This window comes from Meriones unguiculatus, chromosome 14 (assembly GCF_030254825.1).
Source record: "Meriones unguiculatus strain TT.TT164.6M chromosome 14, Bangor_MerUng_6.1, whole genome shotgun sequence".
NCBI lineage: Eukaryota > Metazoa > Chordata > Mammalia > Rodentia > Muridae > Meriones > Meriones unguiculatus.
Window position 1 is genome coordinate 66,647,059 of NC_083361.1, and position 22,020 is coordinate 66,669,078.

Consider the following 22,020-nt stretch of genomic DNA (forward strand, 5'->3'; position numbering starts at 1 on the left):
AAAACAACACCATCACTGGCTGTGTAAACCGATCACCATTACTGATCATGTAATCCAACAAATATCACTGGCCACAGGAACTGATCACCATTATTGGCCATACAGGCTGACTGCCATCAAGGACTTACAAATTCAAACTAATCACATTATTTGTCCTATTTAACCCCCCGGGAATAGAGTGATATTGGTTACTGTACAGAACTTCTTTATAGTTTAAACTATGTCTAAAAAGTGCCAGGCATGTGGAACTTATAATCAATGGCAATTATTTAGATCAGAGCCTTCTTTGTCAAATATAAGGTGCTCTTGGTGGTTCCCCTACCTTTTGGTTCATTTATTCAAGAGTTAACAGATCAGTCTATACCAGGGCCTATAAAAATAGTATGCAGGCTCACTCTGATAAGGCACTACTTTTGTAAAGAAAATTTTATTGGAAGAGCCATTCATTTGCATGTTCTCTACAATTATATATATAATTTTTATTTTACTATGGCCAGGACACTGAGTGGATGCTGCTAAAACCACAGGGGCAGCAAAGTCTAAAACATTCATCAGCTGGCTCTAAATGACAAGGCCTGTCAGTTCCTGATCTACATTGAGCACCAAACCACTCTGGGTGTTTTTTAAGACAATAAATTCTCAAGGCCCACGTGGGAGGCCCTGAATCTGAATCTCAGGAGATGTGGCCCAGGAACCTATATTTGAATCCTTCTTCCACCACCATTGGTGACTGAGGACATATTACAAGAAACCTGTGTCTGTTCCATGGTCCTCAGTGATGGCAGGGTGCTCTGGGGGAGAGAAGGGTCAGTATGCTGAATCACTCAGGAAGCACAGCAGTCATCCCAGACACATTAATGTCCTTGTGGGGTGGGCAGATCTGTTTTTGCTATTGCTGTTGTTTGTTTGTTTGTTTGTTGTTATTTGATCTTTTTAAAGGCTCAATATAGAAAACTTGGAAGTATAATTGAAAAGTAAATGACATTTCAAAAAATATTCACAGTGCCACTATTTAAAGGTAAGTACTGTTTATGTTCTGAGATATAATTCCAGGATACTTCCTGTATTTTTCCAAGGTATGCATATAAAAATACTTCCTCTTTATTTTACTATTTCAGCAACAAAATGGGATTAGAGAAACAGCCTGTAGTCTTCTGTAACAGGGAAATGTATTGTAAACATTTTCACATGTCAATAAATATTACTCAGCGGTATCATTCCTGGCAAGCAACTGTAAAAATAGAAGGCAGAGGATCTCTACTCACTGAAATGAAATCATCTCAAAGACAGATTGTTAGCAAAAATAATGTGGCATAGAACAATGTGTACACAAGCTTGAATTTGTGTAAAAGCAATGGGGCATCACATATCCTTGTGTCCACACTAATCATCTCCGGAAGAACCTCAAAATAGTGGTAAGAAACTAGGAAGAAACTCAAGCAACTTTTACTACATTCCCTTTTAGACTAATGAGAAACTTCTTGCTATGTACATAAGGATTATTTCAGAAAAAAAGCTAAAAATCTGTCTTTAAAAACTGACTTCTGAAGCACATGAGCATAATCCCTACAAATTATTTGTTAGGAAGGCCCAAAGCCCCACAAATACAGGCTGTTGGCACAGCTGGTAGTTTTCCACCATAACTGGATGATAGGAAACTATTGCTGAAGACATCACACATTTCGATTGAAGGACACAACCTTTTCACTCCCAGCTAGTTCTTATCGTGCCAGAAAGCATTAGGAAGGCTGCTAGGAGGGAAAGGGTACCAGTGGTTTTACCCAGCACTTGACTGCATGCTTCCATACTAAACTTCAAGGCATGATGTGCCCACTTATGTAACAGCAGAATAAATGTTATGGGAGCAGCCATTTTCTGAGCAGACTTGAGGTCTTCTGTAAAGAATTCATGCTTATACTGTAAAATTTCCTAAAAGCGCATGATGTTCTCTTTGCCTTTGTTTTTTGTTAGTCACAGGAGAACCTACTATTGTTTGCTAATGGCCATGTCATCAAAGTTTCTTCTAAGTATTTATGCTTATACCTATATATTTATGCTGCTCTCAACCTTGAACAGAGAAGCTCCTTCTTCAGCAGGCAGTGGCTAACACAGAAATTCATGACTGGTTGAAATGCTGAGAATAAATGACCACATTGCTCATCCCTAAACGGTACACCTATTCTCAAACCCAAAGCTCAGGTATCACAGAAGAGGGAGTGGAAAGACTTGAGGAGACAGAAAATAGACAGGGCTGTGGTGAGGTGTTGCCTTTTGGACATGACATGGCTGTTGCACTCCTGAACTCACAGTGGCTGTGCTTACCTGTACAAGACCTGCACAAGATCAAACCAGTCAACATTCCATCATGGAAAGGGGCAGGACTCATGAGGTCCCACTTTCAGCTGAAGTGCTACTGATGCACTTGATTGAAGTGCAGTTGATGGGTACTGGAGGAAGGAGAGCTGGGTCCCTTCAGTATGGCCACTGGTAGTTTGCTCCAGGTGATGGCCTCATTCCCATGTGCATTAGGCAACATTAACTAGACTTAGTGAATTATTATTAAAATAGAGAACTCACAGAGTTGGAAGGAATACATGTTGTGAGAGTTTTGCAGTGGAGTCTGAGGGAGCAATGAGGATAGTGAATATTACTATTTTTAAATGTTTAGCCACATAAAATCCTCAGGGAATACATTTTAAATAGTATATTAAAAGGCCTGGAATGGAGGCTAGGAACATGTTTCGGTGTATAAAGTGCTCACTATTTGAACATGAGAACTGGGTTCAGATCCCATCCATCCACAAAAAATCAGGCCCACTGCATGTGTCCATCACCCCAGCTTTGGACATCAGACACAGAGGGATCCCTGAGGCTCACTAGTAAGCCTGCCTAGCCAAACATGCAAGCTCTGGGTTCAGTGAGAGAGCTGTCTCAAAGACAGATAGACAGATGGATGAACAGACAGACAGACAGACAGACAGACAGACAGACAGACAGACAGACAGATAGATAGATAGATAGATAGATAGATAGATAGATAGATAGATATGGCACACATGCACACACATGCAAGCACACACATACACACAACTGCATTGTATTATATTCATAAACAGTAATATACTGTTTCTTGTTAGTTATCTGAGTCACTGTCAGCAAGTTTGCTCTGTTACTCACAGCGTGGCAAACCTCTGTGCACATGAATATGGTCAGCTGTTTATGAACATGACTGTAGTGAGATTCTCAGAACTGCGGCACTAGAACTTCGGCTTTCGTGATTCTTACATTTTAATATAAATTGCCAAGCCCTGTTCGTGAAACATTCCCCAGACACACTCTTAGAAACAGCAAGGTAAGTGTCCCTTGAATGGCCTCCACTTTCTGGCAGCCAAGTACACGGGCCAGTGAGGCAAGCATTTCCTCCTTAAAAGCAAGCGTAGATGGAAACCTGGCACTGCTGGAACCATTTCCATACATATTGGCTAATCATAGTACTTAAATCCTGCCAGTGTCGCCTCGAGGCCAGGTCAAAGCCTGGGCACCCCTTCCCATGCCCCTCAAGTAATCCAAAACCAACTCATGGAAGTAGATATATTGAGAAGGGTTCACTTTAAAAAACAGTTTCTGAAACCTCCACGGCGGCCTGTCAAGACCTGCTGGCAGGTAGGCAGACTTTGACATTCTTCTTTCCCTGCCTGGGAACAGGTTTGCACAGCCAGCCACTCTGCACAGAGGCCCCTTGGAACTCAAGATGCCTGTCAGGTACAGAGGTTTGGCATGCCCGGGGTTGATAAAGAAACGATTCCATTCTTTGGCCAGCTATGCAACTCTTATTCCACAGTATATTAGAGGGCAGGCAGGCTTCCAGTTAAAATACCTTCCACCGGAGCAGCAGAGCTGAGAAGAATGAGGTCCCTGCCATCACCAAGGACAGCATCTCTGAAGCTGGCAGGATGCCTGGGCAGTCCACCATGGGGCCTCCTTGGCTTGCAAAGACCTGCCTTGATCCTCTCCAGCCCCTGCTTCAGTTCCCAGTAGCCTTCTGTTATGGTTGAGGGTTAAATGTCCCCCCACAGGTTCTTGTGTTTGGACACCTGGTCCCCAGATGCTGGTGCTGCTTTGAGAGGCTGGATCACTGGGGAGGAAAAGATCTTAGAGCATCTCTCCTCTCCTCTCTCCCTGTCTCTCGGTGTGTACCCATAGCTCTCTGTTTCTCTCTGTCACTGTCTCTTTGTCTCTATCTGTCTCTCTCTGTCATTCTATTGTCATCTCTTTCTGTCTCTTTGTCTCTGTCTCTCCTCTCAGTCACTCTTGTTTCTCTCTCCTCATCTCTCTCTGTTTCTCTGTCCCTCTCTGTCTCTGTCTCTGTGTGTGTGTGTGTGTCTCTCTGTCTCTCTCTCCTCTGTCACTGTTTCTCCTCTCCTCATCTCTCTCTGTCTCTGTCTGTTTCTCTCTGTGTGTCTCTCTGTGTATGTGTCTGTCTCTCCTCTCTCTCCCTATTCTATCAGCACAAGCCTCTCCCACCACCACACCTTCCCTGCTGTAAATAGGCCGTACCCTCAACCTGGAAACCAAAACAGATCTTTTCTCCCTTAAGCTGTTTTCTTGGAGATTCTGTCACTGTGATAAGGAAAATAACTAATATGTCCCCAACATCACCTTCACAATCAGATGCAGGAGAGAGAATAGACAGGACAGAAAACTTCCCAGAAAAGCAGCGATTTATAAGCAGCACCAAAAACTCTGTGGTGGGAACGCCAAGCTCTCACCTACCTAGTGGCCTCCTTCGGCTCTGCTTCCAGCCTTTTAGTAGGGAATGTCAGTGTTGACTGACTGACCTGACAGTGGTCATTAAGATCAACAGATGCAGCATCTTTTATGTATGCGTACATGAGAGGATGCTGAAGTTTTGAGCCTAGAACGCTACCATAGGCAATGCTTTGGAAAATAACTAAAGTTTATTTACTAGAAGAAAGTGAATGCTGGAGATGCAGTGAGTCTTTTTATATTCCTACAGCCAGGAAACCTTTGAGGCAGATTCACTTTTTTAAATGACACACAGAAAAAAAACTCATGTAAAGCAGAAAAGAGGACCTAACTGCCTCTATCCCCAGCCTGATACATTCATTCACCACTGGCTTGGTCCCTGTAGCTTGGAATACAGTCCAAAGGACAGAATCTTCTGGAAACATACAGAAAGCCTGATTCTCATCCTATCCCCAGACTCATTAAATCAGAGCCTGCTTTATAGCAAGGTACACAGAATTTCCTAGGACTCACACCCACATGAAAGTCTGATAGGCACTGGCCATGTTATTATCCAATGTTTCTGTATAGAGGGTGCTGACCCCCAAACTCTCAGCCTTAGTAGTTGTGAGGTGGACTGCATTTAAAACCCCCCAAGATGGGCAGACCATCCACTGTGGGGACCACATAGCCCTGGGGAACTAGTGAAATATAGAGATGTGTCTTGAATCTAAACTAGTGTTCCTCATTCTGGTCTGTGCTGAATGTTAAAATCACCAATTGCCTTAAAAAGGAATGCTGGTGCCTGTTTTAGATAACCTGGAGTCTGGCCCTGGTTCTAGTATTAACACAACATCAACAAAGTTTCAAATGTGTTGCTAAGCCTGAGAACTACCCAGTGAGGGTGAGTTCACCTGAAACATGGTTGTAATACTTACCACATACACAGCTGAGCAAATTAGCTATGCCAAGCATCCTGCTCATCTTTGAAATGGAAATCATAATCAACTATAAAGACCCATTATAATAACATACATTTGGCTGTGAAGGCAGCTCAATGAATAGAGTGCTAGCTGTGCAAGAATGAAGACCTGAGTTGGATCACCAGATGCCACGTGAAAAGGCTAAGCAACATGCTGTGTGCTGATAATCCCAGCACTAGAAGGCTGAGACATGCAATTATCTAGGGCTCACTGGCCAGCCAGCCTAGTCGGATTGGCTAGCTCCAGGACAGTGAGAGAGGCTGTCTCCATGAGCTAGGTGAGCAGATCCTTGAGAATGAGAATGACCTCTGTCCTCCACTTACACACAAATGCAGAAGCACACACATAAACACAAACATTCACACACACACAAAAGTAAAAACAGATATATTTGACATCTGCCACATGTATGTTATTAAAAATTCTCAATTATCCCCATCCCACACTGTAATTAGTAATGAAAATTCAGCTGATACTCCTACTTCTGTTAAAAGTTAAAAGTTTTAGAGGAATCCTAATCCCGCAATATGGCTGCTCTGGCAAGGGATCACGGCCAACGTCCTAGGTGTGTGTGATCTGGTTGGAATGCAGATACACCTGTAGTACAAACCTTTAATCCCAAACCATGAAGTCTAATGGAGTGACAAACAAAGTGATGAATCAGAGAAAGATTTTACAGAATGAGTCAGAGATAGGATGCAGTGACCTCTTAGGAAAGAAAGGCTACTGAAGAGCAGTGAAGAGAGAGTTGGACAGACAGTGCAGGGAGAGGAAGAGAATACAGCACAGTAATACAGGAGAGTTTGTGGAGAGAGTACCGTACAGTTCGGGAGTAAAGTACAGCTTGGTGCAGCTCAGTACAGCTCTATTGAGTGAATCTGGATTCCTGGAATTCAGTTTGTGGATTTGGAGGCAGTTTTTCCAAGCAGAAGGAACTAGAAAAGGTGAGCTTATTCAGTAGTAAGTTTTGGAGGTTGAAACATTCTAGGCCTCCTTTAGTAGATAGAGCTCTGGGAAAACATTTTAGGGCTGAAAGCGGAAGTCTTTAAGGTCTGAGTTCGAAGAGGATTGGATTGTATGGAGGCTAGAAACTTCCAGGCCTAGGCCTAGAGACAGTTAGAAAAAAAAAAAAAACACTCTGCGCCCAGGCTCAGCCATATATTTGTAAAGCTTGTATTTGCATAGCTCTCATCACATCCCCTCATCTGAGGAAACAGAAATAACATTTACAAAAAAGTGACGCCTGGCCTCAGCCTGAGCCATGCTGGATTTCATATTCAGAGGAGCATCATTGTCCTCGGAGCCTGTGACTTGACTCCTACTCAAAAAGCCCTGCACTTGGGATTAATATTCTCCTAGAGCTGCTTGGAATTCTAATACTTTTTGAACATTACACACTATGCCCCCACAAGTCAAGTAACTGGTACTTTGGGGAAGGAAGCTGGGGAATTAACCTTCTCTGGTTTGTGGATGCACCATTTATGTGAGGAAGAGAATAAAATGATAGGCAGGATAGAAACTCAATCACTTGCTCTCTATGCATGCCAGGTAGTGAGGGATGGAAAGGGTGTCCTTGGGCCTCATGAGAGCAAGAGGCAGGTACAGACCAACTTGGGGCTCTTGAAATTTCTGGGTCTGGAGCAGGTGGCAGACACACCGAGGTGTTGGAAGTACAGATAGATGAAGGAAGTCCTTCATCTTTATATTTCTCCACTCCCCCATCTTGCTCCTCACCATGATGGGCATACAGCATGAGGGCTGGACCAGAAGGAGCCTGGAGGGTGCATTTTTAGCCGTTGGTTCTGTGGTGGTTTTATTAGTTTGTGTAGTAGTAGCAATATAATTATTATTATTCCCTAATAACAAGTTGTGCTTTCCAACCAGCCATCGTCTTGCTCTATCTTCTTTGCTGCCTATGGCTCCTTTGGACGTCCTGAAACTGAGCTCACAGGAGACTGGGCTGCACAAACACATACTTGGATCCTGCAGCCACATGCCATTAGCTTTTCATTAGCCAAAGCCAAACACCTCCTCTGGGTGAAATTAACTCCCAAGGCCCACAAGAAAGGTGCACACAGAGAAAGAATGTGTCATGAGACTAGAGGTAGAAGAAAATGTCATCACAACATTGGCAGCCCCCAACCTTCTTAGTCTTCCATCTTGGTACCACGACACATTGGTTGGAATAGTGCAGTATGGTCAGTGTATCACCATTAATTTGATAGATCATAAAATACAAAAGCTTGTGGATATTTTTAAGAGCAAAAAATAAAATGAGGTTGCTTTCACTCCTCATTCTAAAAATCCTGTTTGTTCATACATCTGAGATGCACATACACACACACACACACACACACACACACACACATATATATATATAATTAGTTTTCTTTGGACATAAAACTACTGTGAGGGCCAGGACTTCTGGGAGAGCCAGGTTATACTCACAGGCATAAGACATGTGACCATCCTCCACCACATGAGTAGCTGGAGACAAAAGGTTGAGAACTTCTAAACTAAGCTATCAAATGCCTGTTAACCCTTTGGGAGGCAGTTACAGTGCCATGGATTAGTTAGCACTGCACAGTACTGCCAACATGAAATGAATCTGAGAGGCAATTGCTTTTGAGTGTAGAGCCAAGCATACTGGCTACCCTTGGCACAGCTGAACAGGATATAGTGGCCTGCCAAGAACAGAGCAGCCAGCAGGTAGCTCTGGAGGAAAACATTTTGTATCACACTCCATGTCCAGGGATTTCTCTTCATGTGAAAAAAAAAAAAATCAGGTTGAAGAACACTTGGCTCCCTAGATCCCAGAGAGTTAGGCATGAGGAAGGGTAACATGGAGTAAATAGGCCTCAACACAACCAATGATGACCATAAAGGGCCTTCTGGGACGATTCACTGCACACCTGGAAAATCCCCACAAAGAGCAGAGCAGCAAAGGCATGCCAGAAAACAACATATGCCATATCACAGCCTCTTCTTAAAGGTCTTGAGCACCAAATTCTAGATGTTAGTCATCAGGCAGAGTGAGGCTTTGTGTGCTGTGAGATCTTCTCAGTGAAGTCTAGGCAAGGAAACAGAAGGGACTTGCCACAAAAGTAACCTATTTAACTAGGCATGTCTAAAGGCCAAGAGTCATTCAGGGAGGTCTTGAAGTTAGAGGGTCTCCAAAAGTATCAGAAAACAAAGAAAGAGAAAGCAAAAACTGCAGTGGTTTGAAAAGGAATGGCCTTCACTGATCCATGGGTATGAATGCTTGACTTATAGGAAATAGCACTATTAGGAGGTGTGGCCCTGTTGGAGGAAGTGTGTCACTATGGAGGCAGGCTTTGGGGTTATATATGCTCAAGCTAGGCCTAGTGGGGCACAGTCTTGTTTTGTTGCCCATGGATGAGGATGTAGAACTCTCAGCTCCTTCTCCAGCACCATGTCTGCCTGCATGCCACCATGCTTCCTGCCATGATAATGGACTAAACCTCTGAAACTCTAAGCCAGACCCAATTAAATGTTTGTCTTTAATAAGAGTTGCCATTATCATGCAACTAAGACATACTCCTTAGGACCTTAAGATGACAACATAGGAAGCGAAGCAGAAAAGCGCTCTCAAACTCGTGTCCAAAAAGTCACCTCATAGCTGGAGTCCCAGGCCAAGAACCCCAACTAGAGATTTGTTCAGGGGCCAAGGAGCCTTCCTCCATTGCACATGCCAATTGGAAGAGGACACAGGCCAAAGAGTTAAGAAAGAAACAAGCACCGTGGAGGTCTGTGAACATCACAGCAAGTCAGGAAAACCCACCTCTTTCATCGGTTTCATTTCTGCCATGCACCACTTAGTTTCTGGTCCCCTAAGACTCAAAATCAGTGTCTGTCTCAGGACAAAGGAAGCAACTGTAAATCAATATCATCAATAGCACGTCTATGTAGGGTCCAGGCCCCCTCTAAAAGCCTCCAGTGTCTTCTATGTGTGGTATATCCCCATACACACTCCTTATACAATTCCTCTGTACTGCATACACAGTTGTAGACACATGGCCATGGTACCCCAGCTGAGAAATAAAGCCAAGAATGCATCAGCCTTAGGGTTCTAAGACTCTTCCCACCCCTCCCTCCATGCGCCTGGAGAAAACCCTTCTCAGTCCAATACCTCAGGGCCAGGAGAGAAATCAGAAACGACTCCTCCCGAGGCTAACTCCTCTTTAACTGAGTGCTGAGTGGTTAAATCAGAGGAATGGCAACAGCACTCCCTGTAACACAGCAGCTCCCAAGATCTTCTGGCAGCAGCGAGTCCTTCCAAATCAAGACTCTGGCATGATTCTACCATTCTCTCAGAGGAGAGTTACCATCTGCTTATGGGGGGAAATGTTAATACTTCCCAATCATAATCAAATAGGCCACCACTTTACTATAAGTACCTATTACTAACTCTAATTTACAATGGAACAGCCCTGTATGGCCCTCATTCACCCACGGTCCATCAGAGGCATATGCACACCTCCCACTGCTGAGATGAAACGCAAGGCAGCTGATGCAGTGCGTAAGGCATTATTGGAAGTCCAAGTTGCATTTCTTGACTCCCCTCTACCTTCTTTATAGCTTCCCTCAGTCCCCAGATCCCCGGGTCCCCAGTCTTCTAATATCTAATTTTAAAAGATTTTGTGAGAATGAGCTTATCATAAATGTTCATCTCTCTCTCTCTCTCTCTCTCTCTCTCTCTCTCTCTCTCTCTCTCTCCCTCCCCCCAGGCCAGCAAGCACCTAGCACAATATAATTACTGTTAAAACTCTGAAACAATTTTGTATATTGCTGTGCTGTCAATAAACAGCTCCTGCCCTGAACCTCACAGTACTTACCCCTCACCCAGCCAGGCCACCCCAGGATTTGGCAATCAAAGAGTGAAGGCCTAGCACAGTGGGGACAGGGTTCCTGCTGGGCCATGCTCCAGTAGGAGGTCTGTCTGATTGGTTCCATCCTTAGCCATACAGATACTTCACAGATCAGCCCTGCCAGGCTGAGGTACAACGCTTCATCAGTAGCAGAAAAAAAGAAAGAAAGAAAAGAAACCCGCCGTATGTTCAGTATCATTTAAAAATCTTTCTGATTCCAAAAAAGGATGGGCTCAAATTCCCAGACCAAGACTTTGATGGATGAGTTGGAAGTTGTTAATGAGGGGACTGAGACATTACACTTTTGGTTCATGTCTATAATATCTGGCTAAGATGCTCAGCCTCCATAAAGGGGTATCCAGCCAAGTCCATGAATAGTTCTGAGATACCTGGCCAGTCAGTAGGCGTAATGCAGGTGAGTAAGAGAATAAACACACATTTAAGTTTAAACACACAGAGTAATGCATTTTTATAAATGTACTCAAATATAAGTATATAATGTATAAGTCTGCATGTGGATATTTACAGAGATAGCTATGTGTAAATACACATACACGTAGAAATACACAGATAAAATGATAACCAGCCTCTGACACAGTGTTATATCTAGCAAGGTGTATGGCCATTTGGCCATGTATGGGATATGGATTTGTGAGGGTATGGCCTTTGGCAGGAGGGTTGGTATGTACGAACAGCAAAGACATGGAAAAGAAAAGGTACAGATAAAAGCTAAAACAGGAAATGGGCAGGTGCATGCTGGGCCTACACCAACTGCTACTTGTGATGCCAGCATGGGAGAGGAATCAGAAGTGGTCAGTAACCTGGCTTTCATAGTATCTGCCATGTTTAATCTGTTCTAGGAATAAACCATCCAATGGAAGTAGAAAACGCTAAATAGTTTAAATAGTAGGACTATGTTAGTTTATTCAGTCATCTTTCTGTTTGTCTTGACATTTATTTCTCAGAAGATAATGAAGATCATTCCAATTGCTTCTGCATAACCATGTGCTATTTGCCTGTTGCCCTTGGGTGTAGATGACAGGAGTTGTTTGTAAGCATCTCCCAGTCCTCCCTGACTCCAAAATTACCTTGGAATTCTAAACTGGCCCTTTGCAGATTGGTAAACTGGCTTTTTCATGATTAAAATTAATATAAACCAGGCCTGTGAGATCACAGAACTTGGAAGGTTAAGGCAAGAAGATTATGAATTCAAAGACAGCCTGGGCTACATAATAAGTCAGAGTCCAGCCTGGGCTACGCAGCAAGACTTTCAAAAAAAAAAAAAAAAACACAAGTGAAATACTTAAAATTGATGTTGTTCATTTTTAAGCTCAAGAGCCTGTCAAATGCAGCATGAAGTTTCTGGCATGCTGGGTTGAGTGATCGATGGTTCTGCCATAAGTTGCTCCTGGCCTAGGAGGGCAGACAGATGATATGTGAGGGGGAAAAATGAGAATGCACTGTGGGCAGTGTGTAATAAGGACATTTTTACTACTACATACTGTCTGAGACAAAGAGGTTCATGATGGAGTCTTAGGGGGACTATATTTTCATGAACCGACATTAAAAAGAGGCTAGAAAGACTAATACATCAATAGAAGCAAGAACAGGAAATGAAAGACAGGGAAACCCTTTTATGCCCGCGTTGTAATGTAGATCCCAATGTCCTTAAAGACAGTGTGCTGAAGGCATGGATACCAGCCTGTGGAACTAATGGGGAGTGGCAGAACCTTGACTGGAGAGAGTCTAGGAGGAGGAAGTTAGGTCATTAGCAATATGAGTTGAGATAGCCATTGAGACTTCAGTCTCCTCTGTCTTTCTCTTGGCTTCCATGACACTATGAGGTTAAATTACACTTGACGCAATAGAGGCTATGAGAAAGTAAGTGACCGTACAAAAACCGAAGAACAAATATGAATTCTCACCAGGACTTGAAAGTCTAACCCTGAAAAATGAAGTGTATTTAAAGAGAGGGGGTTCACATAAAGCAGAGCGAGGAGCCTTTGGTACTCATGCTGTCACTTTCCTCCCTAGATTTGGATGCTGTGTAATACTCTCCAATGTCAACTCAACTGGATTTAAAATCACCTAGGACAGCCAGGCATAAGAGTGCATTCCTATAATTCCAGCACTCAGAGAAGCAAAGGATCTCTGTAAGTTCGAGGCCATCCTGATCTACAAAGTGGGTTCAGGACAACTAAGACTATACAGAGAAACCCTGTTTCAAAAACAAAAGCAAACAAAAAAACAAACAAAGAATCACCTAAGATATTGAGGTACGGCTTTGATGTGTCAGTAAACATTTTTCAGAGAGAATTAACTAAGGAAAAAGATCCTGCTTCGAATATGAGTGGCCTCATCCCATGGACTGAGGGTATGTAGGAGGAAATTAATCTCTATAGCATGGTCAGCTGAGACACAATAAGGCCCAACCATTTGCTCCTGCCACTATAAACTCTACCAGACCCTCCAAACACAAAGAACTATACCTTCAAAACATGAATCAAAAGAAAGAAAGAGAGAGAGAGAGAGAGAGAAAAGAAGGAAGGAAGGAAGAAAGGAAGGAAGGAAGGAAGGAAGGAAAGAAAGAAAGAAAGAAAGAAAGAAAGAAAGAAAGAAAGAAAGAAAGAAAGAAAGAAAGAAAGAAAGAGAAAACTTGTCACTGATCTGGTCATATCAATTAAAATTCATAGTAACTGATAATGCTCACTGACAGCCAAAAATCAAAATTATGTGTGGCGTATGGCATGTTTGTTTATAAAATGAAGTGAAACCTAAATAAAATGGAATATGATCAAGACCAGAGAGATGCAAGATTAATCCCAAAAAGTCAGTCTCTCTCCACTTGGGCCTGGCTTAAAGCTGCCTGACTTTAGAAAAGGAGACGTTTTATTTCTACCTATGGGGACACATTATCCTCAAGGAGCCAGGACTAAATAAGGCATCTCTGCATGAAAATGGAGATCAGGAGATGGGAGATGCAGAGGATGGCTGAGGAGAGGCACCGCCCTGGATGCTGCCTAATCCATCCAACATGGAGACGCACTGTTCCACAAACAGGATGACAATTAATAGAAAAAACCTGCCCTCACATCACTGCCAAGCATGTTTCAGGAGGTCGGCTGCTGGTGAGCCTCCTTGTGGGAAGAGCACTGATGCCCCATTCTTCCCTTTGTTTCACATCCTGATGATGTTTTCGCATGAAGAAGAAAAACATTTCAGGCAAAGAAAAGAAAGAAAGAAAGAAAAACATAGCAGCAGTGCTCAAAGCCAAGTGTCCAAGGATTACCCAAGACAGAAAAATGTGAGTCAACCAGCAGCCATCCCATATAAACCTGTGAAGTTCTGTTTGACAAATGGTAAGTGCTGGCAGAAAAGGTGCCTTCAGTCAAAGTGCCTAAGAGTTAGTCTGGACTTGTCCAAGCCATTAAAAACCTATTTCCTCCTTGGAACTTACCAGCATATGGATTTCCCTTGGTCAAAATATTTCAGACTATTCACAAAGCCTGGAGATGTAGTTTAAAGGTAGAACAATTACCTACCATATGTAATACCCTTAGGTTCAATCCTGACTTCCACAAAAAAGGAAGAAAGGAAGGAAGGACTGAAGGAAGGCTAGAGGAAAGAAGGAACAAAAGAAGAGAAGGAAAGAGGTTAGGAAGTGGAAAGGACAGAGGGATGGAAGGAGAAAGGTCAAGGGAGAAAAGAAAACTTGGCTTGCTTTTATCCAGGACTTATTTAAATTCAATTACAGCAAAGAGTTCAGAGGCAGAGGACTCCAGGAAGGCCAATCTATCCGGCCCCACATTTCAACTCTTTTAGTCATTTCTGGGTGACTTCCTATACGCCAGTGCTCTTAACTTTTAAAGGGGTTCTAGATTATTGAAAATTTAACTAAATCTAGCTTCATTTATGTACAAATACTCAACCCTTCGCCAGGTACAGCCACTCACACATTTATCTTTGCATATGAACCCATGGAATGCTGTTCCTGTGAATGTCATTCATGTTCTTTTCTTTAACCCCTGGTCCTCAAGGTCAGGGTTCCCATCACAGAAACTAGCTTCTAGTATCAAAGTCTTTAGCTCTCCCTCCCTAATCACCTCTGCCAACATCAGTTATGCATGACAGCCCCAGCTGGGAAGACATCTTGAAAATTACGTTTCAGTCCTAGAACCAGTAGTACCCAGTTTCTTGCAAATCATTTGGCTACATCCAGGGATGCTAATGCACCATGTTAACCCCTTTCATGCCAGATGTCTCACAGGACCTTTGGCCTATCACCACATCTCACTTCTACCACAATGGGGCTCGAGTGCTCTGTACATGGAAGCTGGCCAGCAGAATTAGAAACCATGTTGCTCTTGGCATCCATTCCAGGACTCTTTGTAGAGCTACGTGCTGAGATGCAACAGCACAGGCAGCTTTTTAATGCCAGAGTTTACCAGCCTCCACCTCACTGTGATAAGTCACAACAAGATTTCAAAGATATGTATAGACAAGAGAAAGAGTCACTCAAATGATGAGCCCCTTAAATCACCAACAACAAAAAGAATCGTTATTTGCCTAATACCCAACTTCTGGCTCAAGCCATCCTTACCACAGAAGGCCACGTGAACAAACAGTAGTTTTCAGCATTGCTGTTTGGTTCCCATAGATCCCCACACAGTCCTCAGTCGATAATTACACAGAACAGAGCACAGACAGGGGTCTCCACCAGGGCTACTGAGGACCAATGATGAGAGGTTTCCTCAGAAGAGTATATGGAAGTGAAAACAGTATTTTTTTTTACCAAAATATGGAAACCATGGAACTCTTGGAACTAAACAAGTGCCACCTTACCCTTCATTCCAAATTTGGACCGGCGACCATACTTGTTGATCATGATAAAGAGAACCACCAAAAGGACGCAGGCAAAGGCAGCAAGTCCAACTGCTATGGATACCTATTAGGGGCCAAACACAGGCAGTCAGGAACAGCCACAGGAAGCCCCAGAGCCTCAAAAGTAATGTGTGTCCCCAGTGAGAACAAACCTGTTTCGTCAGAATAGTATCCCCTGAAACCTCTGCCACTGAGATGTGTGCAGCCTGAAACCCTACATGTGGGGTACCCCAGGACACCTATGCATATGACAATGTCACCTTGCAATGTCAAAAGATTGGGCACCCCTGGACTAATGATTTTAGAAGTGATTTTTTTTATGAACTACTAAGAAAACTTTTAAAATTTTTATTTAACAAACTATAAATTAATCAGCTCAATTAGGAAAAGTTTCCTAATTCTATAGTCTGAGTCCCTCTTACCTGGAGGCAATAGCAAGACGAGAGAAACATCTGACTACTGTTTTAATTAGCAATTTCTTTGTCTTCTCACTGAAATCTTTACATAGTATTTCTACTGAGAAGGCTCGGAGTTCTAAACTAATGAGACTCTTTTCTACTTCTCCCCAGGGGAACCTCAGACTCTGAAACAGGCATGGGAAAACCTATCCAAGGAGATTCTCTGAGTAACTCAAATTTGTCCAATCAGAAAGAAGCCAGGCCTAGCCAGGGTCCTAAAGAACTAGGAATCTCAAACTTTCTCTTCTTAGCCCTGAAGCTTGGAGCAGCTTCCTCAAAGGCCTCTTCAAACAATGAAGTACTCCCATCAAACAAGGACAGTTTAAACTACCTCAAAGGAAATCATTCCTCATTGCCTTTTTTTCCCTACCATTGGTACTGAAATGCCAAGTGAGAGAATGTGTGGGCAGATTAGCACCTCAAACAAAATCCGAAAATGACTCTGCCCTTCAGTGTGTTCCTATTAATGAAGAAGTAACTCACCCCAAAAGTGTCTTCCTCCGGTTTGTGGGTCACGGTGATAGGGGGTGTAGGGCTCGCATCAGACTCTTAAAAAAAAATACAAAGAGGAGGAGGCCAGTTAGCTTACTGGCCAGGAGACACAGATAAGTGCTTGCCCTGTCCTTGGGAAGCAGGTCCCTAGATCCAGCCTCCTAGCTGAGCAGACAACAGGGACTGAGTGAGTCCCAGTGTACCTACCTGTCTCATGCTATAGCGCTACAAAAGAATCTCCAAGAAATACAGACCTCTACCCCTGCCCAGAGAACCCACCACAATCTAAAGCACAGGACAGGACTGATGAAAATGGCTTGGACTCCTGGCCAGCATGAAGATTAGGAATATTTTAACAGTGGCAGCCACTGTCACTGATACTCTGTTACCCCTTCTGGGCAATCTTTTCTTCTTCCTTCCTGTTGCACTCCTCCCCGCCTTTCTTCTCACTCCTCGGTGAATCCCAGGCTCACCTTATATGAACAGCCGTCTATCCATTCCCCTAAGACTGATTCAGAACACGACGGCAGTTGGAATTAAACAAGAGTCAATGGACCAGGAAACAGCGCCAAGTTTCATCCTCTATCTACAATCACTTCCTTGCAAGAAATGGCCCCAGTTCTGAATTCTCTTAAGGGAGATCTGTGAGATTTTAAGTTTTTTATGACCAAGAACAAGTGAAGCAGTCAGCGCTGGAATTTACACATGTGCCAAATGGCCAGAGTTTTCCTAGACGGGGTTGTTCTACTATCTCTGGCCTGAAATTGGGTAGAAATGACAGGGATTGCTGCTGCTTGAATCACGCGGGAGTAATTAAGAAAAAGTAAGCAAAACCCCAACTCCTCCAAGGGCTGTCCAGCCCTACCTTCAACTGTCTTACAAACTGAGATTCAGTGGTAGCATTTAAGGACACATGAACCCATGAGAAATCACCTACCCAAAGTAGGTTCTAGCCAAATGCCTGATCTCTTAAGGCAGATAAGAAACACTGGCAAGTTCCCATGCTCCACATTCCTCTATAGAAACAACTGAGATGATCAATGGGGGACTAAATAGGCATGTCAAATCCATTATTCACCTTCTGCTGCCCCTTCTCAGCCAGGCAGAGAGATCTGAAATATGGTCAGACCTTAGAAAATTCCCTGAGTGGGCCAAAGTAGGAAAATAGCTCAGCTGCAAAATATCTCATTTAATCCCAGTACAGAATGAGGTGGTGGTAGTCCTCCAGAAGAAACTGTGATACAGGGCAACTCTCCAAGGTAAGTGGGCCCAAGACTTCTTCCTTTTCATAATACACTAAGACACCCTCAATTGCCAAAAGGGTGGGAACATTGACTGGGCAAGGGGGCAGTGTGAATTTAACAGTCACCAAACTCTCAGGACCAAAGAGTTTCAAATCCAAAGTCAAGCAGACTTACCAAAGTCAAAGAAATCGGTGCTCTCTGGGGGGAAAAAAAGAAGAAAGAGGTAATTAACAGATGTAATAATAGCAAAAAGATCAGGGGGTGTATGGGGCAGCATCCTACTAGCTGTGACCTCTCCCGCTTTCCACAGTTCCCCATTCCCACAGCAAGACACACACCAGAAATCCTTCCTAAGTTACCCCTCTAACCACTACACTACCTCTTCAGGAGGTACTCCTGCAAATGGAGGCTTGACAGATATAGTCTCTAGTCTCAGAGAAGAAAAACCTACCTGGAGCTAACAGCCAAGCTAGTTTTCTTGTGTGACCAAGAATTGAAGCTGTATCTACATCCCTGTCCACAGCATCCCTCCTTCAGGTGCCAGAATGCAGGAGGTGGCACTTCAGAGCAGGCCCAGCTCTGACCCTAAAATGAATTTCTTTCCCTCATTAGGCATGAGCAATGATGATAGATCCCTAAGAAGTTCAAGAGAGCCCCTTTAGAATCTTCTTACCATCCATGTGGACATGTGCTATCTGAACTTTGACTTGTAGAAATGGCTCCCCCAATGATGAAAGCTAACTGTTAATTGGACACTGACTATGGGTCAAGGGCAATGTTCAGTGCTTCACCTTATAACCTCCTAGAAGATGTATAGCAGAGTTATAGAGATTAACTAATTGAATACCATTCACCTAGAAAGAGATTAGAGTTGATTCAAATCTAAAACAGGACTCTACCAGCATTGCTCAAACTGAAGCACATAATGGGATGGATCATCAGAAGGTGACCTGTACTGTCCTGAAAGGAATGGGACCATCTTAAAGAAATGGACTATTTCAGATCTGGGACAGAAAAAAAAAAAGACAAGCATGCTCAGTATAGCTTGTGGCACCAGGAAACAAGAAAGTCCAGGAAAGAGAAAGCAGGCATTGTTGCTCAGGGGAAATGTCTGATGATCTGAGCAAACAATAGAAAGAGCTATGGTTAGTTATGACTGCACTCGGGGCTGCCTCAAAATCCATAGGACTATGTCGTAACCCAGTACCTGAGAACGTCACTGTATTTGGAGAGAAGATGCATACATGAAAATGAGGCCAGTAGGGTCCTAATTAGAAGGAATTAGGACATAGATGTGCTTAGGGGGAAGGTCAAGCAATGGTGCGGAGAAGACAGAATCTACAAGCCAAGGAGAGAATCCTAGGAGAAAACAAGCCTGACAACAGCTGGTCTCAGATTTCCAACCTCCAGAACTGTGATCAAATGGATTTTTGCTATTTAAGCCATCCAGTCTATACCACTTTACTATGACAAGCCTAGAAAACAAATGCATGAATTATAAAAAAACACCCACAAGTCCTTCATACAAGCAAATGTATAATTGTACAAATGAGTGGGAGAAGCTCTTCTTTACAGTAGAATTCCAGCTAACAAGGGAAGGGTGGAAACAGAAACCACTGTCATTTGGAAAATGCAACAGTGACAATTGCTCAGGTAAGAATGTTACTGTATGAAAAGCTGGTTGGAAACAAACTATTTGTGTCTTTTCAAATCCTGATTCTGATTAACTAAGGGTGAAACAAGTCACTGTGTGGTGGAAGAACTTGGCAAAGAGCACTTTGTCCAAGATGGCCTCACCACTGATAAGCCATGACATCATGCATTCTTCAACAGGATGGACCAAAAGGGTGGAGAAACACTTCCATGATGCTTTTGGTACAACAAACAAACAAACAAACAAAAAAATTTAAATAAACAAAACAACAACAAACCCTAAGGACCCAGAAGGAAGGGATTGAGGTTATGATATGGCCAGCTAAATTTCGTGTCTAATCCTAGGTGGTATTCTATAAAGCACAGGATACTATCAGGGCCACTGATTACATGCCAGCAGTCTGTAAATTAGAAAACAGTATTAAACCAATGTTTGTAATCTGATTTTGAACACTGTATTGTGACTTGAGTGAGACACCAACATCTGGGGAGGTTGAATGAAAGGCAGGAGAAAGTGCTTTGCAGTGTTTGTCACCTTGGCCTTTTTTAATATAATTTTGTATTTCTTATAATTTATCCACTTTTTATCCCAGCCATAGCCCCCACCCTCATCCCCTCCCAATCCCGCCCTCCCTCCCTCATTTTTTAATGCCCAATTTACTTCAAAATGAAGTGAAATTGGTCAGGACTGGTGGTCCTCAACCCAGAATTTCTGATTCATAATCTCTGCCTACATCTTAAGAGAGTGTATATGTTGCTTAAGATGAAATCCAGGGCCTCACACATGCTAGGTGGGTCCTCTACCCCAAAATCATGCCACCAGGCCCTGGTGCATCTCACATAAACCTTCTGACACTGAGAGACACCCCCAGCTTTACACCAGTGCATTCTGAGCAAGTCCTCTACTACTGAGCCACGCTCCCAGTCCTAAGACCGTGCCTCTCTGAGTTCTCAGGTGAAAATGATGCTGCTGATCCCTCTGGGAGCTATTACACCACAACATCAGGCCCCTCTCAGAAGCCTGACAGGCCCAGAAATATAAGATCAATTCATTCACTGGCTCACTCGTCACTGACCTCCCTCATTCATTCACTGTGGTCCTCCACTTACCAGACCCTTGGCTAACTAACCCTTCTTAGAAATTGTGGCCACTCGGCTACTAACCATAAACTAGCAGGCATTCTTCTAAGAGTATGTGTGAGGTGCAGGATGCCTTCTGAGGAGTCTACCAGAAAAGGCCCTTTTGCAGTAACTGTTGTCTGATTGGATATTTTTGTTGCCTGTTCTGCACACCCCTGTGAGGAAGATCTGGCTTAGGAAATGATGGAAGAGATGGGGGCTGTGGCCTGAGCTTCAGGGCATGAGAAGAGAGAGGAGCCAGATTAGTCAACAGGATCCATTTATTTTATATGTCTCATCAGGCTCCCATTTATTAGAGAATATTTTTTTCCAGCAGCCAAATATTTTGGCCAAGTATTTGAACCTTGTAATCTCAAAACTAGTGTCTGATTTTGAGCATAGATCAGCAAGTCCTTCGCTGGAGCCGGGCAACACGCATACATGCAAGAAGCATGTGAGCTTCGGAACGCGGAGACATGCTGGCTGCTCTCTATAGCAGGAATTCTCACATAAACATGCCGGGGGGGGGGGAGGGAGGGAAGATACCAGGAATTGTCCTTCATCTGAGACCTACCACAGGCTGGGACAAGGACGGGACCTTGCAGTGCTGTGCAGTGAGGGCTGTGCAATGAATGGATGTGTGTACCTCCTACAGCCTCAGACAATAATGCTCCAAGAAGCACCCTCCCTGTGGGCTAACATCTGTGTCTTTGTCTGTATGTGTACATATGTGTGTGAGAGAGAGACTGCATATGCACACATCCATGTGTGTATATATGTATATATGATTTGTGTGTGTGCACAGCCATGTGTGTGCGTGTGAAAAGTAGATAGCTCACTTGAACGGGAAAGCTCACCATTTCTGCTAGGATAACTGCCCAACAAGCTCTCAGAATTAGTCTGTCTTGCCCCTGCTTCCCCAGTGCTGGGATTACACGCATGCATGGCTATGCCTCACTTTTTTAAATGGGCTCCGGGGATTCAAACACATGACCTCATGCTCCTAGAGCAGCCGTTCTGAACCTGCAGGCCACAGCGCATGTGGGGGTCTAATGACCCTTTCACAGGGGTCACCTAAGACCAGCGGAAAATACAGATATTTACATTACAATTTGTAACAGTATCAAAATTACAGTTATGAGGTATCAGCGAAATAATTTTATTAAATTTAATAATTTTATTAAAGAGTCAATGGAGGGCTGAGAATCACTGCTGTAGGGCAAGGGCTTTTCCCTGCACAGTAATTTTCCCAACCCCTCATCACAACTTTCTTTAAAACAACATTTATTTTTATTAGGTTTATTTATGTGTATGTAGGTGGCCACAGAAGCCAAAAGAAATAAATAAATAATAAATAAATAAATGGTCATCGGATCCCAACCAGGCAGTTTTTAGATATATGATGTGAGTACTGGGAACTGGAGTTGGGCCTTCTACCATCAAGCCATCTCTCCAGCTACCTCCACCACAACTTTTGGGGGAGAAGCAAGTGAAGTAGTTGGTCTAAGGTCACACAACTGGCAGGTAATTATGAGAACACCTGAATTCTGGTGCT

The 22,020-nt window shown here is 43.4% G+C and overlaps 1 protein-coding gene across 7 annotated transcripts in view; it reads right to left on the reverse strand.

Annotated features, from left to right (window-relative positions):
- Window positions 1-22,020, reverse strand: part of Ntrk3 (neurotrophic receptor tyrosine kinase 3) — a 385,009-nt gene that overhangs the window by 244,801 nt on the left and 118,188 nt on the right. For all 7 annotated transcript variants that reach the window (XM_060367388.1, XM_060367387.1, XM_060367392.1 and 4 more), the window contains 3 exons: window positions 17,868-17,891; window positions 16,441-16,505; window positions 15,461-15,563 (listed from right to left, as the gene is read on the reverse strand). In XM_060367388.1, the coding sequence (XP_060223371.1) occupies window positions 15,461-15,563; window positions 16,441-16,505; window positions 17,868-17,891 (192 nt within the window). The remainder of the gene's footprint in view (window positions 1-15,460; window positions 15,564-16,440; window positions 16,506-17,867; window positions 17,892-22,020) is intronic.